Source organism: Protopterus annectens, chromosome 14.part0 (assembly GCF_019279795.1).
Source record: "Protopterus annectens isolate FY-2018-M chromosome 14.part0, PAN1.0, whole genome shotgun sequence".
NCBI lineage: Eukaryota > Metazoa > Chordata > Ceratodontiformes > Protopteridae > Protopterus > Protopterus annectens.
The window spans coordinates 710613952-710630901 of record NC_056748.1 but is presented as its reverse complement, the minus strand read 5'-3'; the positions used below and the strand labels follow the sequence as shown (position 1 = coordinate 710630901).

Here is a 16950-nt window from a genome sequence, read left to right as displayed (position 1 = left end):
ATGTACCACACTACGGACATATTGTCCGTCTGAATTGCTATAGTTCCCTTGGGAAGAGAGTCCTGAAGGGCTTGCAATGCTAAAAGCACTGCTCTCATCTCTAGAACATTTATGTGCAAGTGGCACTCGGTCGGCTGCCACGTGCCCTGGACTGTCCTGCCCTGGTAATGCCCCCCCCACCCGATCAGGGAGGCGTCCGTTGTCAGAGTTGCAGCCGGGGGCGGGGGAATGAAAGGTCTCCCTAGAAGAAGTTGGGGAGATGTGACCCACCAGAAAAGATGATTCCTGCATGACTGAGTTATGCTGATAGTGTGGGACATTGGCAGAAGTTGAAAAGACCACTGAGTGAAAAGCATCCACTGAAGAATCCTCACGTGGAAGCGGGCTAAGGGGAGGAGAGGAATAGCCGCCGCCATAATCCCTAGGACTTTCAACACCAGTCTGACCTTGACCCTGTTGTGTCGTAATAGAAGAAAAACCTGCTTGTGAATGTCTGCTACTCTTTGTTCCATGAGTCTGGCTGACAGACTGACTGTGTCTAATCTTGCACCTATAAAGGTAATAGACTGACAAGGCGGCAAGACAGACTTTTCGTAATTTACAGAGATGCCTAGAGTCTGACAGATTCGTAAAGTGTAGTCTCTGGCTAAGAGAAGTAGATGCCTGGTGGTGGCAGTCAGGAGCCAGTCGTCTAAGTACGGAAACACCTGGAATCCCTGGCCCCTCAAATGAGTGGCGACCACCGCCATGCATTTGGTGAACACTCGGGGGGGGCTGTAGTGAGACCAAAGGGCAGGGCCCTGAACTGAAAATGACTGGCTCCTAGCCTGAAGCGGAGAAATCTCCTGGATCGTCTGTTCATCTTGATGTGATAGTACGCATCCTGGAGATCTATTGAGCACATCCAGTTGTCCTAACCCAGAAAGGGCAGGATGGACTGCAGCGTGACCTTCCGAAATTTTGTTTTCTTGACAAACTTGTTCAAGTTGCTGAGATCCAAAATGGGTCTCCAGTCCCCTGTCTTCTTTGGAACTAAAAAGAATTTGGAGTAGATTCCGGATCCTTGTTGGTCTGCTGGAACTGGTTGAATGGCTCTTTTTGCTAGCAGCTTTGAAATTTCTAGTGCTGCTTGCTCCCTTTGACTGGGTGGAATGTCTGGAAGGGAGTTTCTGGATTGTTTTGGGATGTGAATGAATGGAATTCTGTAGCCTTCGGATATGATAGACTGTACCCACTTGTCTTGAGTAAGGGAAAGCCAGGCTTTTGGGTACAGAGATAATCTTCCCCCGACTGCCTCCGAAGGTGGACAGTCGGGCAGCCCCTCAGGGGTGCTGAAAGGGTTTGTCAGAGAAGGTTTCTTGAATACCCTGATTCTGCGGGCCCCCTCTGCCTCTAGGACGGCGTCTATTATTATTGTTCCCCCTCTGCCTCTAGAGGAGAAACGACTCTGTGCGTCCGGTAAGACTCACTGTGGTTGTTGGCGGAACCACATCTTCCCCCCTTTCTGACCCTTGGGGTAAGGTCTAGAAGGGGTAGAAAAACGGACTCCGACGGCAGAAAGAGTCTTACCTTCTACCTCGCACCTTGTCAGAGTATCCTTCACTTGTGGACCAAAGAGAGATGATACATCAAAAGGGGAGTTAGTGAAGGACGCCTTGAAAGGGTCCGCAAAGCTACATAGCCGCATCCAGGCATGGCGGCGTAAGGCCACCCCTGTACCTGCGGCCCTGCTTGCTCCATCAGCCGCGTACGAAATCAGGTGCATGGAGGAGTTAACTACTGAGTTAAGGGTAGCCAGCTGGGAGTTCATCCTATCTTGAAACCCCACAGCTGATGGGTCCTTCAACACTTCACTCATATCCTTGAGCAAGTCCCTTTGGAGACGAGTGAAATGACACAGGTAATTCAGCGAACGCATAGAAAAGGTCGCTGATGAGAACATCCGCTTACCATACCTGTCCATGGTCCTAGATTCCTTATTAGGAGGATGAACAGGTACCGAAGGATCCGCTAGTTCCTTCTTGGTGGCTGCAGCCACCACCATGGCATCCACAGAGACACCTTTGGACAAAAACTCCTTGTCTTTGGGGGCAGTGATAAATTTGGCTGGCCTCCTAGGGGTGGGTTCCACCGAGTCAGGAGCCGCCCAAGCCTTCCTCGCCACCACTTCCATGAGGGGGGTCAAAGGGAGGGGACACTCAGGAGGTGGAAGGTCGAGAACCAAACGCCTCAAGGTACACTGATTTGTCCTCTGAAGGGTTAAGGGCTGGCCAATTCCCCCTCTGTTTCAAGATTTCTAGTATGTCTGCAAAGGAGACATCTTCAGAGGGGGGACCTTCAGAATCCTCCAAATCAGTGTCAGAGGTGACAGACTCTGGGGAGTCAATGTGCTTCCTCTTGCACTGTCTCTTCCTAGGGGGTTCTCCTGCAAGGTCATGAGAGGCCTCGGAAGAGGAGGAAATTCCCACTGGGGATACTTGAGGCACAGATTCTCTACAGTCCGAAGCAAGGGGGTGAGAAGAAATCACCGCAGGCACTGTGGAGGGAGGGGGCTGATGGAGCCGACTGTGGAGTAGAACCAGGTTCCAACACGCTCCGCATGACCTCAAAGGCACCCCCGTCAGGCAGAGCCAGAGGTCTCCGCTCCTAAGAGCCAAAAACCTCCCCCGGCACTGACAAGGATGGCTCCGGAGCCGAACTAACCAGCACTCAAGCACCGAGAGGGAGAGCGGGGTCGGACAAGGTTCCGATGCCACTCGCCCCCTCGGAGCCGACGAGGGAAGTCCGGCACCGAGATCCCTCCAAGGAGGAAATCGGAGCAGATGACAGCGCCGAAAGGAAAGGTATCGGTTTCGACGCTCCCACAGTCTCGGCTCCGAGCAGCACCGGCTCCGAACTCAAGAGAGTCGGAGGAGGAATATCTAATGGAACAGGGGTAGCCATCGACTGTTGAGTCAGGCTGTGTAACATCTGGGCCAGTGTCTCGGACTTAAGAAGTCTACTCACCACCCTCTGCAAATCATGGTCCGAAAGTCTAGAGGACCTAGAGAAGTGTGACCTATGGCTCCGTTCAGACAAGAGCGGTGACGCTGGAGCCGAATGAACGGAGCCGATAGAAGGAGACCTGGATCTCTTTCTAGTAGTCGGTTCCGACAAGGGTATCGGAACAGACTTCGACTTGTCTGTCTCGGCTCCATCTGGAGCCGAGGACACGGTGTGTGTGGCAGGTCTAGAATCATCGGCTCCGGCTGGAGCCGATGTTTGAACCGTATGAATGGTCTTTGAACCTCCGGAGGACGGCTCAGACACTGGAGCCGACTGCCTGGAGGGCTTAGAAGGTTTCCCCGACAGAGACTGGGTCGGGGGACCATCGGGCTTCAATAAGCCCCTTAAGATTAATTTGTTTTTACGTTCCTGCAGGACTCTAGGGCTGAAACCGTGACAGACAGCACAAGAGTCCTGCAGGTGTAAAGGTCCCAGGCAATACACAAAAGAAGTGTGACCGTCTGTCAGAGACATCTTCTGACAGCACGAGTCACACTTCTTAAAGCCTGAGACCTTCGATTCTTTAGACATATCTAAAGAGACAACACTAGTGCAATCATTCACACAAACACACAGATTACACTAAAATTTAAATTAAACTAACTAATTTTAACAAAGATCCTGACAGAAAAAAACACACTCACTCCAACTACTAGGAGGGGTTGGAAGGGGCCTAAGGGAAATAACCCTTGGAAAAATTTTTTGGAAAAGGAAGATTTTGTAAGGCAGTGCTAACAAACTAAGTAACTAACTAATTACTATCGAAAAAATAACTTAAAGGGGGTCTAAGTTTACTAGAAACTTTAGAAATTTAACTAAACTGCAGAGCCGGTTGGAAAAGCACCTCGTCAGCTAAGCGGCAAACGAGATCTGAGGAGTTACCGCCTAGCATTGTGGGATATGGGGGAGCCTCGAGCCGGTGGAATTAGCTCTCGAGCTTTAGTATTGGCCGAGTCGGAGCCGAGGATCGGCTCCGAACCCATCCAGCAAGAATGAAGGCGAGATAGACAACTTAACATTCCAATTTTAAGAAGGCAAAGCTAAATAAAGTGACCCTCACCTGCCCTTTCTACTACAACATTTCTCCGTTTTCTAACATGAAAATTCAGTAGTGAAAAATATTTTATCCCCATTACAAGCAGCAAAACATCTCACAATAAAAGAAAAAAAAAATTTTCACACCTGCTGTTACTGCTGACATTGTTGGAATCGTTTTCAGACTCTGTACTTGGCAGGCTACTCTGACTGGAACCCATCAGTGAACATGGACTAAAGAGATCAGGGAAAAAAATTACATGCAATTTGTTTGTTTAAAACACATACAAAAAGCCCTCTTTTTTTGCAATCTCAAGACAAGACAACTGTCACAAACTGAATGGCAGCAAGCTCACCAATAAGATCCGTTCTACAACATACCCTCCTCAGTTGTACTAGTTCTCCCGCAGCAGGTCTGCCAGCCAGTTGCTTCTATAATAAAGCTACAGCATATAGTGCATTTAGCTGCTGCTACTACAAGTTTTTTTTACTGCATCTCCCTGTGCCTCAATGATGGATATTGCCTGTCATCAAATCCTTTTTTTGTACACCCACACACATAATTACAATCTCTTAGAAGCATCTGTGCCATTAGTGGGAACAAATGCCACAGCACTCCTACATCTTGCTTTGACCCTATTCAGAGAGGGATCCTTCAAGCAGACCCAAATCTTTCTTTAAACCTGTACAGGGAAGGATGCCTTCAGCAGCTCTATGTCATGCTTTGCCATTGTGCAGCAGTGGATGCCTTCAGCAGTCCTAACTCTTTCTTTGCCCGTGTGGGGTGGATGCCTTGGCAGTTCTCTTTCTTTACCTTCAAGAGTGAAGAATGCTTTCGGCAGTCCTTATTTTCTGCCCATATAGGAGGGAGATGACAAAAGGCCTTTAGCACTCCTTTCTCTCTGCTAGCTTTAATGCTTCTGCTCAGATTCTGGGAAGAAGAAATCCCTTCTGCCGTACTCCCTTTTCCCATGCCACGTGAAAAGAGAACACAGCAAAGTGTTTGCAGCACACCTCCCCCACCCATCAGAACTCTACGGATGGAGACCCCAGCATTCTTCTTCCTTTATTCACTAGAGATGGAAGACAAAGCAGTCTTTCATGGTCCTCAAACTGGGTTACTGACTGGCATTTGTAGAGGCCTTCAAAACAGTCCTCTGATTTCAGAGACTACAGACAAAAATGGGCACTCACGCTGCCATAAAGGATTAACAGACACCTTCAGGAATCTTCTGTCTCTTGCTGTACCCCAGATTTGGGTGAACAAATGCCCACAACAGTTATGTCTGCCTACATCTGTGTGAAAACTCTCAGCAGTTCCGCTGTATAAATACTGTGCCCTTACAAAAAAAAAAAAAAAAAAAAAAAAAACAGACTTTACCTCATACCAATCTTTGTATATTTACAGTTTAATGTCATAGTGGACTCGCTGTGTGGAATGCTTGGCTTGATAGAATGATGAACATACGAATCGACTCCACTAGAGCTGTTATCAGCAGTGATGTCCTTGTAAAGCTGCTTGTCAACCTCTTGAACTACATGCTGAGAGAGATTCTTTGTCTCACAGCTACCCAATCCGAGTGAGCTATCTCCATGATTCATGCCACCTCTCTGGTCAGGAATACTGCTCATGTCTGGCTTAGAAGACTTCACAGTGGAAATATTTGAGAAAGCATAGGACCCCAATCTTCTACAGATCCACTCTTCTCTGGACCAGGACAAGCACAGGAACTTGGTATTGGGGGGGCTGAAGCCCCTAAACTGTGGAATTCAGAGAAATGTGACAATTAAGTCTTCAAAGCTACTCTTATCACACACATACAAACATACACACACAGCGTAATATCAAATGCTGTTAAATTACATACAGAAATATCCAAAATACCAGACTCAAAATCAAGCACTATACATATTAATTTAAGAAGAAACCTTGATGACTGCAAGGGAGACTGAAGCGACACCTCAAGAAAAAGCAAAATATAAGCCGGCCTACTGTAGCAAAAGATTCTGACCTGACTAAAATATCAGCAACAAGTTTACAGAACTGAAGGGAGATATGAAGGATAATGACAGGGTACCCAAATGCATCTCTGCTTATCAAGGGGAATCTGGGGAATCTTACTGCGATGGGAAATCTTACTGCGACTATCAGGTGCTCAGGAAGTAACACTGTAAGAAGTTCAACAATGAACGCAGGAAGAAAGAGAAGAACAAGCACTTTCTGCAATCTCTGAGAAAGCAGAAATTAGGAAATGGGTCAAGATTTTCTTCCTGGACATTCCAGATCCAAACTATATTTTCAGTCTTCCCATAGCAACATTCTATCTCTACCCCTAACAGCTAACCAAACTAGCTGGTAAGGCAACGCTCCATGTACAAGCAAGCCCCTATCCTTGAAGCAGGTACACAAAAATGAGGCAAATATACTCAGTTCAACTAAGGGGAGAAGCAGCTGCGCAAACAGAAAGGGAGAACAGCTTCTTACAGCACTGATCAAGGTCCAGTGCTGTAATGGACATGGTGTTCAAACAAGGAACTCACACCAAGGAGAAAAGGTGAAAGCCAACAACAAAAATGTACATGCACTACATACCTACATGCCATATTGCATCTAGAAATTATAATTAAACAGGCAACACACCACCACCCCCAAATTAAATGATTACACCACAATGACTTCTGTTTTGTATCTTGGTGAATCAAAGCTGCAAACACGAACTAGTAAAAGAGAACAATTACAAAACATTCCAGTGTATGCAGATCATACATAAAAATCTGTATGTTGTCTATAAATAAATGCATTTTCTTAATGTCTCAATTCTACAAAGCACAGATTTGCAAGAGAAGTACATATTTTATTTCATTTGCACACAAAACACGTCAGGGAAATATGTCAGCAAACACTCAAGTATGTGGTAGATGTATTAAATAGATAAAGTAAAGTTGTATTGTTTACATTCTATTTATATACAGCATAACATTCAGAAATTATCAAAGAGCTGAAAAAATCAGCCATCTAATTATAACATTTAAATCAGTTTGTCTTAAGGCAACGACTTTAATGGGGTCTCCACATTTCTTCCTGAACCTACTTATTTCCAGTTTGATTACCGGGGAAGTCCACTGGGCCCAGAGAGCCCGTTTTCAGTGGAGGCCTGGGAAGAAAAACTCCATGAAACAGATTACAGTAAAAATAGCAGTCCAATAAAATTAAAAGTACAAGTACAAATACATATCAAATAATACAAAATATTGCCCATAGTGGAAAAATATCGTGCAGATACATTTTAACAAATTCGCACAGTTAAAGTCAAAAATCAAAAGCTATTTACAGAGTGTGAGAGATCGTATGGGAATTGGCTATAAAAGGTTATAGCCAGCTATAAGGTGCTTAGGCACTCAGGAGGATACACTCCCAGGGGCTTTTGTTAAAGAGTTCTACAATCAACTGTTGTCATAAAAAACAGTCCTTATAATTTCCTACTTAGTATTATTCAAGAAATTACACACTGATATAAATCTGATGTTCTATTAAAACTTTAGATGAATTAGACTAATATTTAAAACCAGTCACCAGTTTTCAGTACTTCCTCCTATTACTTTTGGCTGTGTCCAGAATTCTTGAGCAAAGTCACGGCAATGGTTATTACTCACTCCATTACTTGTAGTAATCCTGACAATGTACAACAGAACTCTGGTGGGCAAGACATTAAATCACCACCACCTTACCCATAAAATAAGAGTAATGTAAGGAAAAGAGAGAGAGACACCCAATACTTCATTATGTTTAAACCTTTGCCAGTCATTCCAGACTACAATACCAACTCACTCTGGTTTACAACAGCATAGCAATATAGGTGAGCAAGCCAACTTTGGCCTGTTCAGGAAAGGCAATGCTGACATAATTAGCCCACCTACAATCTCAGGCTCAGGAAAGTCAGGCCGAGGTTCCTGACACATAAAAAGTGCCCACTCTTTTATAGTCTACTTATATCAAATAGCGGCTCATTCACTCACCTCAAAATCAGATAATTTTGAAACTAAAGAAACTCTTCTGAAAAACAGCACTTGGGTCTACTGGGATCTTCCAGTTGACAAAAACAAAAGCTCAAACAGAAATATATATTCCACCCTTAAAAACTCCATGATCTCAGTTTCAGTTTGGTCTAATGATGCACAGATTTAATAATTCTCATTTCTCTCTTTTCCTTATCAGCACCAGTGCAACAGTATGATGGGCTGTGTCCTACATAGGCACTTGCATGCACGCACACACGTACAGTTTCCTCAGACACCCCAAAGACATGCCTATAGATTAAATGAAGATGCTCCAAACTGCCTACATGCATAAGATGAGTGTTTCTTGGAAGAGAATACAGCCCGGCCCATGAATAGGACGGTCTTATGCCTACTATGTTCCAACTAACCCACGACCGTAAACAAACACATTCTAACACATGTTCTGAAAATGGACATGGGTGGATTTCATTCTACACTACCTGCCCTTGCAGGGCATTATAAGCCTAGCCAATGTCTTTTCAGATGAAAGCTTATGCCTTCTATCTGTGAGGTAAACACTTTTTTTAACACTTTTTTTATTGAATTATCATTTAAAATATACGGTAATGTATAAAAAAAAAAATACGGTAATGTATTAAAAAAAAAAAAAAAGTTTTCACATCTGAACAATTATCAATCCAACACGACATAAACTCATCAATTCCTGCCTTCCCTTAATCCTCACTTCTCCTACAAAACATTATTCTGCATGTATTGTTCCCATAATTTCCATTTGTTCTAAGTAATTTGTTCCTACCCTTTTCTAAAGATCTCACTTCCAGCTCTTTTATTTCTGTTACAATATTCACTACTTCAAACACAGTTTGTTTCCATTTTGATTTTCAATTCCTAGTGACTGCTTTTTGGGTAGCCCAAATAATTAAGCTCAACAAGGCCTTACTAGGAACCAACTCAAAAGAATCATTTCCTTAGTTTCAGCCATTTGCTCCTCTAATGTTTCTGACAGACTACTCTGTATGGAATTTTTGTTAAACCTGCCAACTCATTCCACTCCTAAAAAGCATGTTCCAGTTACCTCTTTTAACCACGTCAAGCCTCCAACATTTGCCATCTATCTGAGGAAAAATTATTTGGAGGTTGCTTGGGGTACAAAAATATTTACTTTTTATGTATTTTATTTTACATTTGTTGACCGGGCTAGTCTAACTGGATATATGTCCATTTTCAGTAGAGGCCCGGGGAGAAAAGCTCCACATAAAACAAACAGCACATTAAAAAATCAGTTTCAAGACATTAAACGTCAATTAAAGATTGTCATACAAAACATATGCTACAAGGAACATAAGCATATGTGATAGAACAAAATAAGACACCCATTTATTTAGTTAGTTTTTTAATCATTGTGGGAAGGACTATTCAGAAGGATGAGGAGATTATAAATAAAAATACATGTGCAAACACTAACAGGCAAACATCCTGTCTGTTTTAGACTTTGTTGAATATTTGGGAGGCATACATATGCCCTCCTATTGTTATCTTGCGAATTGTTTGTCTACTCTCTTCCCAATCTTTTTTAACCTCTTCTGATTGATTATTCTATACCTCTACGTCTGTTCATTACTTAAGAATAACATTGCGGGGGATCTCTTCTTTTGTAATAATTTGAAATGCAATGGAAATTATCACGTGCAGTTTTTGTCTACCACCTCTGCTCTGTGGAGTATCCGGGGAACATTAAATTTCAATATGGTGTTCTACTGTGCAACATGTATGATGCAGCCAGCATAGTATAAAGATTGATATTTTGTTTAACAAATAAACTGCAGATACTTGACACCTATATAAAATGACCATTCCGTCCCAATTCTCTTTGATGACTTGACTCCGTTTTATCCGATTTTCTCTGAACATGTTTCTTTTTCGTCTTTAAAATTATAATAATTAGGATTTTAAAACATTTATTTTATTCCAGATTATTTATGAATTTGCCCCCGATTCGGGAGGTAAGAGGTTGACAGCTAAACTGATGACAATTTTGAAAGGTCATGAAAACACCGGGTAGCTGATTAGGGCAAGCGCGATCATTAAGGCATTTGTACAACCTAGTTTACAATATATTTGGTAGGTGCAGTACAATGAAGGAATCTACAACACTAAGAAGACTCCTTCAGCAGTCTAACACACTACTCAAATTTATAGTTAGATGATTGATGACAAAGGTTCATGATATCAAAACACTATTAAACCGTACCTCCAGTGGTTTCCACCGAAATGCAGCCCAACACGCAACCAAGTCAACTTACATATTTAAAGGTTACTTACAAGCTTGAAACTTCTAAATTCAATCAGTAAACGAACAGATAAGCCTTATGTTCAATACTTTTTCCAATATCTAACCTGCTGCAAAGAAAAACAAGAACCCGAAGACCGACGCCCTACTTCACTGCAACAAAACAACTATATACCCAAACCTTCTGCTTTTACTATTTACGTCTTCACAAAGTACACGTCATAAACTTACCCTAAAATATGACAAAAAACAAAGTGTGTATACTACTCTTCCTGTTCAATAACAAGATCTCTATACTACAGTTTTTCCAATGGCGGAGCAGCCGTGAGACATAAGCGCTGAGTGCCGCTCTATATCGATGAGATGGTCCCCCAAGGGCGCTGAGTGCCGCTCTGTATCGGTGAGATGGTCCCCTAAAGAAGTGCGGTCCACGCTCCCGATCAGTCGCTACACTCGCCCCGAATAAAATGCCAGAGATTCTACAAAGCGATCTTTCTTTTTGACTTAATCATCAAATGCTTAATACCTAGACATCATTCTCCAGACAACGTGACAATATTGACACTCACACTGCAACGTGACAACAAATCGCTATGGCCCACCTACCTAACTCTTATTGGTTAAAACGTACAAAAGGTTGTGGCACTGAATGCCCCGCAGCAGACGATTGGCGAAAATGGCCACGCCCCAATCTGTCTTCACGTGGAATTCCATGTTTTGCAACGAGTGAAAGACTAAGTCTGAAGCGTAAAAAGGATCGACGTGACTTAAGTAGATCGTGACCTATAACCTCGTATTTATGATCAGTGAGACAACGCGTTATACGGAAGGTTATACGTTAGCCTTCGCCCAAGATGAGACTGTGAAGCATAGTAACTATAAACGTTGTCGTATGCTTTTGGAACTGCAAGAACAGCTAGCGTGATTTTTAGAATGCTTTTACAAAATGCTGGGGTGTGGAAATATATATACCCCTGTTTATTACGTGTGGTTGTTGTGAACTGTACGGTGCAATACTTGAGGAGGGTTGGCTGTCTTCCAGAATAGCAACGCAAACGCACTGTATAAACTGTTGCGCTGATCCTCTTCCCACCTACGTCACAATTTCCCTGCTGGAGACCGAATTATGTCGCCTTATGTAATCTAGAAGTGTATGAAAATTGTCCAGTTATGCGTCTCGTTTAATGTCATTCTGTGTAAAATTTTAAAGAGTAACTAACTGGTCATGTAGTACTTTATTTAAAAAGCTGACATCATAACTAACGTTACTGTATCAAGGTGTGCTGCTGGTATGGGTCTTAGCATCTCTCCCAACTGTCCCAGATTTTGAAGAACGTCACTGATTTGGCTTCATCCATTTGGAATGCCTCTTGAATTTTTTATGTTTTCAAAATTATAGTCGCATAATAATTCCAGAAATTAAGTTTTTTTTATATTTTTGTTTTTATTACTTTTCAGAAAATCCACGATGATGCAAAAACCTGTTGTTCTGTTAACTTTTTAAAGTGGTTTGGGAAAGTAGTTAAAAATTGTCTGTAGTTTTCGGACCCCCCCAATTATTTTTGCCTTTGTTGTGGATAACTTTTGTGCAAAAAACTTGAGAGCTATTCATGTCAGAAGCATAACCATTTACATTTACTTAAATTATTAGCGGCTACGCCAAATAATAGTACAGGGTAAACGCCTCAATCAAATTAGAGAGTTTTAAATACTGCAGAGTTTTAAACACTGATACTTTTGAGTTGATAGGAAGAGCGGGTGTGAATAAACGTGCATTTTCTCAGTAAAAAGAAAGATGACTATGTAGTGATTGTTGGTATTTAATGACAATCTACGCCTTTTCTCAAATTAAATTTCACATTTAGGTTCATAGATTAGTACTAGGCTAATTGCCCTTGTGAGTTATTTTAAGCCTAGCCAATTATCCCTTGTGAGATGTGAACTCTGCACATTGTGTTTGTAAGGCAAACACCTTAACCATTAGGCCACTCTCCCACCCCTATTTGCATAGCAACATTTTAAGCCAGAATTTGGGACATCACTCAAAATTAGGGAGAGTTAACAGGAAAACCTAACAGAAGCAGCACCACTGTAATGGGCCCCCATTAAAAAAGCTATATATTTTTACCAACTGCTGGCTTCTCCCCCTGAAGCCCACTTCCCCAGTAAGAACAACATACCCCAGGGAATTAACACATTTATTTGTATGCTTGTTTTTTTTTTTTCATTAAACAAGTTGGATGAATTAAAACAAATATATGTAAAATAATCTCTTGAGATATGTCCAGGCTGTTCCATAAGTCATGTTTATTTTAATCTGAAAAGGGAAACTTGTCTGTACATATACACATAACAGGTATTTCAGGTACTCAGCTTTATTACAGACTGTTCATGTCATGCTTAATTGGATATCACCAACAGATTCTGTACTTTTGTGTTCATGGTTGGGATGATGGAGCTACCTGACAAGGGTTTCCATTGGATGATTGACTTTGCCTGCTATGAACGTAAGTTTTCAACCTGTATTAAGAGTTTGAAGAAGCCTGTTGGCGAAAGCGCTCACTCTGGTTTGAAATAAAAGTTTTATTGAGCTCACAGAAGTGCATGTCGTGTTTTGAACATTGGATTTTATTCAGCGTTTTATTGCCATCAGGGGATTACGCATATGGTGCTTTGTTTACGTAAGTGATTAATTGTTTTTGAACTTCTCTGCTAGTTATGGATTTGGAACACCAAGGGGTATTTGACAACCAGTAGCTTACTGAATTAGGTAAAATAGTGAACTGAGTACTGACATTCAGGAGTGGAGATTCAGGAATACACAGTGCAACTATTCTACAGAGGAAATGGCGAGGAAAGCATTGTAGTCAAATGACACACATAAACATTGAGACATTACATATGCAAATGATATCACACATGGTCTTGTGATTGAAAAATGGATAAAAGTATCATTACAAGAAATTGTGATCAGCTATTACTTGTGAACAGGATCACTTTCCACATTAAGGTGCCGGTAGTAGTGTCTGTGTCCACCAAGATGAAATGTGAGATGTTTTTGTACAGGTTAATGTCTTTCAATAAACCACAGAATTTAATTGCAAAAATGCTTGCACACAAGATTGCTGAGTTGTTGGTAATAGAAATGCAGGCATATTTCAATTATGATTTGCTGATAAACATCTGCAGTGTGTAAATATCTTGAGGTTATGAAAGTTAAACAGTAAATCAAATGTTTTTGTCTGTTCTGGAAGATTCAGTAGGGAAAAAGAGATATTTTGTATTTGAATGGGTCCTTCAGATATTACAAAATGCATTTGGTTTCAATTTGTTACATTTCTAATAAGGATAAAACTGAGAGTAATTAGATTTTTTGATAAAATATGATTTTTGCAGACTGCATTTATTAATGGGTTAATAATCAACAAGTGGGTTACATATTCTACACTAACATATTAACATTCTAATTACACAGAGGATGGGTTTTACAACATCAGAATGTTAAATTATGCCACTGAGTGCGGTCACAGAGCAGATTATTCAAAATAACCTCATTGCCAAAGAGGAGCAAATGTACAAGTGTAAAGTCTTTGGAATAAAACGGTTTTGACTGAATTCATATTTTTTTCTTATTGACACAGTAAACATCCTGGATAAACTTAAATTAACAGTAGATATAATAGATCAGCATTATAAGAGGGACAAGTTTGTTCACACACTGTAAAGATATTTAGCAACTAAAGCAGCTAACCTTTGTTGTCTGAATCTTCTAAGACATGTCATCAAGTGCCTAAAGTTTTCTAGGGAAATATTAGGTAGGACAAGCCAAAAATAAAACATCATACGTGCCCTCTTCATCTGGACTCTATATGATGGAACTGTTCTAGATACTCTTTTCTAGGAGATGGCCTATATCATAGAACATAGACTTAGCAGTCATTCTGTTACTTTTGATTGAATTTTTTAAATTAAACATAGGTAGGATTTTCCATGTTGAACTGTACTTTTACACCAGCTTTATACTGGTCACTCTGAGTACTTGTCCCCTTTGTTGCAATTTTAAGTTTCTGATACAATTCTTTCTGTGACGGTTTGCAATTCTAAAATATGCATTTCTCTTGCCTTGTTTAAATAAATTGATATTTTGTTGACATACTTTCTATATACATATGTTTGTTAATTAAAGGAATTCCAGAGTCATCTGGTAAAATTATTCAGTTTAATTTGACCATTTGCCATTTTCTTATTTATATCCATTCCCCTTTTTATTTAGTTACATTTTTCACAGCTTGATAAGTATCTTAGCTTCACATAGGTCTTCCTGTATTATTTGGATTTCTGCCAGTGAATTGGGTGGTCGCTGAATAATTTAAAATAATATTGTCAAATATTACTGTTTTAAGTCTGATAATTATTTAGTATGTCCTAACTTATGGGTTGTAAGTAGTAAATAAAATAATTTGGTGTCACCTATTCAACTTGGTCACAGGGCCATGAGAATTGATTTCTGTAGCAGATTCCTGTAACAATGACATAATATGTAAAGAAGTTCGACATATATTATGATGACAGTTTAAATAAATTCAAGTTTGGCATATATTATGATGACAGTTTAAATACATTTTATATCTGTATTATAAGCCATGGAAGATGAACTGAGAATCCTTTAATGGGAAAGTGGATGGAAGGCTGGAGTATGGTGGCTTGTTTGTAAGGAGATAAATTAATGTGATTTTTCTTCAAAAAATATCAACCTGTGGAGGAAGGAACATGATATAAAAAGATTTGGAATAAGAGGAAGCGAATACATGTCTAGAACTAATGGAAGGATTAGCAAAATAACATTAGTAGGAACAAAACTTAGGAATGATTTAGAGGGATTAGAGAGTGGTGAGAGAGACTGATGATTGGAGCAGATTTCAATGGGCATGTTGGTGAAGGGAACAAGGGAGACGAAGAGGTGATGGGTAGGTATGGTGTTAAGGAGAGGAATGCGCAAGGTCAGACAGTAGTGAATTTTGCGAAAAGGATGGATATGGCTGTGGTGAATACGTATTTTAAGATGAGGGAGGAGCATAGGGTGACATATAAGAGTGGAGGAAGATGCACACAGGTGGATTATATCCTGTGCAGTAGGGCTAGTCTGAAGAAGATAGGGGAAAAATGTAGTTAGGCAGCATAGGATGGTGGTCTGTAAGATGATGCTGGCAATCAAGAATAAAAGGAGGAGAATGAGGGCAATGCCAAGGATCAAATGGTGGAAGCTGGTGAAAAAGGGTGACTGTAAGGTGGAGTTCAGGGAAGAGTTAAGACAGGCACTGGGTGGCATTGAAGAGTTACCAGATAGCTGGGCAGCCACAGCAGAGGTGGTAAGGGAGACAGCTAGAAAGGTGCTTAGTGTGATGTCTCAACAGAGGAAGGAGGATAAGGAAACCTAGTGATAGAATGTGGAAGTACAGGAGAGTATACAGAGGAAGAGGTTGGCAAAGAAGAAATGGGATTGTCAGAGAGTTGAAGTAAGTAGACAGGAGAACAAGGAGATGAGGCATGTGGTGAAGAGAGAGGTGGTGAAGGATAAGGCGTGTGGTGAGTTGTATGAAAGGTTGGGCACTAAGGAGGGAGAAAAGGACCTGTACCAATTCGCTAAATAGACCAAGTTGGGAAAGATGTGCAGCAGGTTAGGGTGATACTGGATAAAGAGGGAAACATACTCACAAGCGAGGAGAGTGTGTTGAGCAGATGGAAAGAGTACTTTGAGGGGATGAATGAAGAGAATGAGACAGAGAGAAGGTTGGATGATGTGGGGATAGTAAATCAGGAAGTGTAACAGATTAGCAAGGAAGAAGTAAGGAGAGTTATGAAGAAGATAAAGAATAGAAAGGCTGTTGGTCCAGATGACATACCTGTGGAAGCATGGAGGTGTTTAAGAGAGATGGCAGTGGGTTTTTAACCAGATTGTGTAACAAAATCTTGGAAAGTCAAAGGATGCCTGAGGACTGGAGAAGAAGTGTATTGGTACCAATTTTCTAAGAATAAGGGTGATGTGTAGAGCTGTAGTAACTACAGAGGGATAAAATTGATTAGCCACAGCCTGAAGTTATGGGAAGGAATAGTGGAAGCTAGGTTAAGAAGAGAGGTGATGATTAGTGAGCAGCAGTACAGTTTCGTGCCAGGAAAGGGCATTACAGATGTGATGTTTGCTCTGAGGATATTAATGGAGAAGTATAGAGAAGGTCAGAAGGAGTTGCATTGCGTCTTTGTGGACTTAGAGAACGCTTATGACAGGGTGTCTAGAGATGAGTTGTGGTATTCTATAAGGAAGTTGGGAGTGGCAGAGAAGTATGTAAGAGTGGTACAGGATATTTACAAAGGCAGTGTGATGTGAGGTCTGTGGTAGGAATGATGGATGAGTTTAAGGTGGAGGTGAGATTACATCAAGGATCAGCTCTGAGCCCTTATTTGCAGTGGTGATGGACAGGTTGATAGACAAGTTCAGACAGGACACCCTGTGGACTGTGATCTGTAGTGAGAGTTAGGAACAGGTTGAGGGGACCCTGGAG

General features: G+C 41.3%; 1 protein-coding gene across 4 annotated transcripts in view; it reads right to left on the bottom strand.

The window, feature by feature from the left end:
• Positions 1-11008, bottom strand: part of PER3 (period circadian regulator 3) — a 508287-nt gene extending 497279 nt beyond the window's left edge. Inside the window, exons 1-3 of one of the 4 annotated variants that reach the window (XM_044056446.1) lie at positions 10622-11008; positions 5462-5841; positions 4228-4314 (exon numbers count right to left, since the gene is read on the bottom strand). In XM_044056446.1, coding sequence (XP_043912381.1) covers positions 4228-4314; positions 5462-5712 — 338 coding nt within the window. In that variant the 5' untranslated portion in view covers positions 5713-5841; positions 10622-11008. The remainder of the gene's footprint in view (positions 1-4227; positions 4315-5461; positions 5842-10621) is intronic. The other 3 variants (XM_044056445.1, XM_044056444.1, XM_044056447.1) reach the window with 3 other exon arrangements.
• Positions 11009-16950: the final 5942 nt, after the last annotated feature.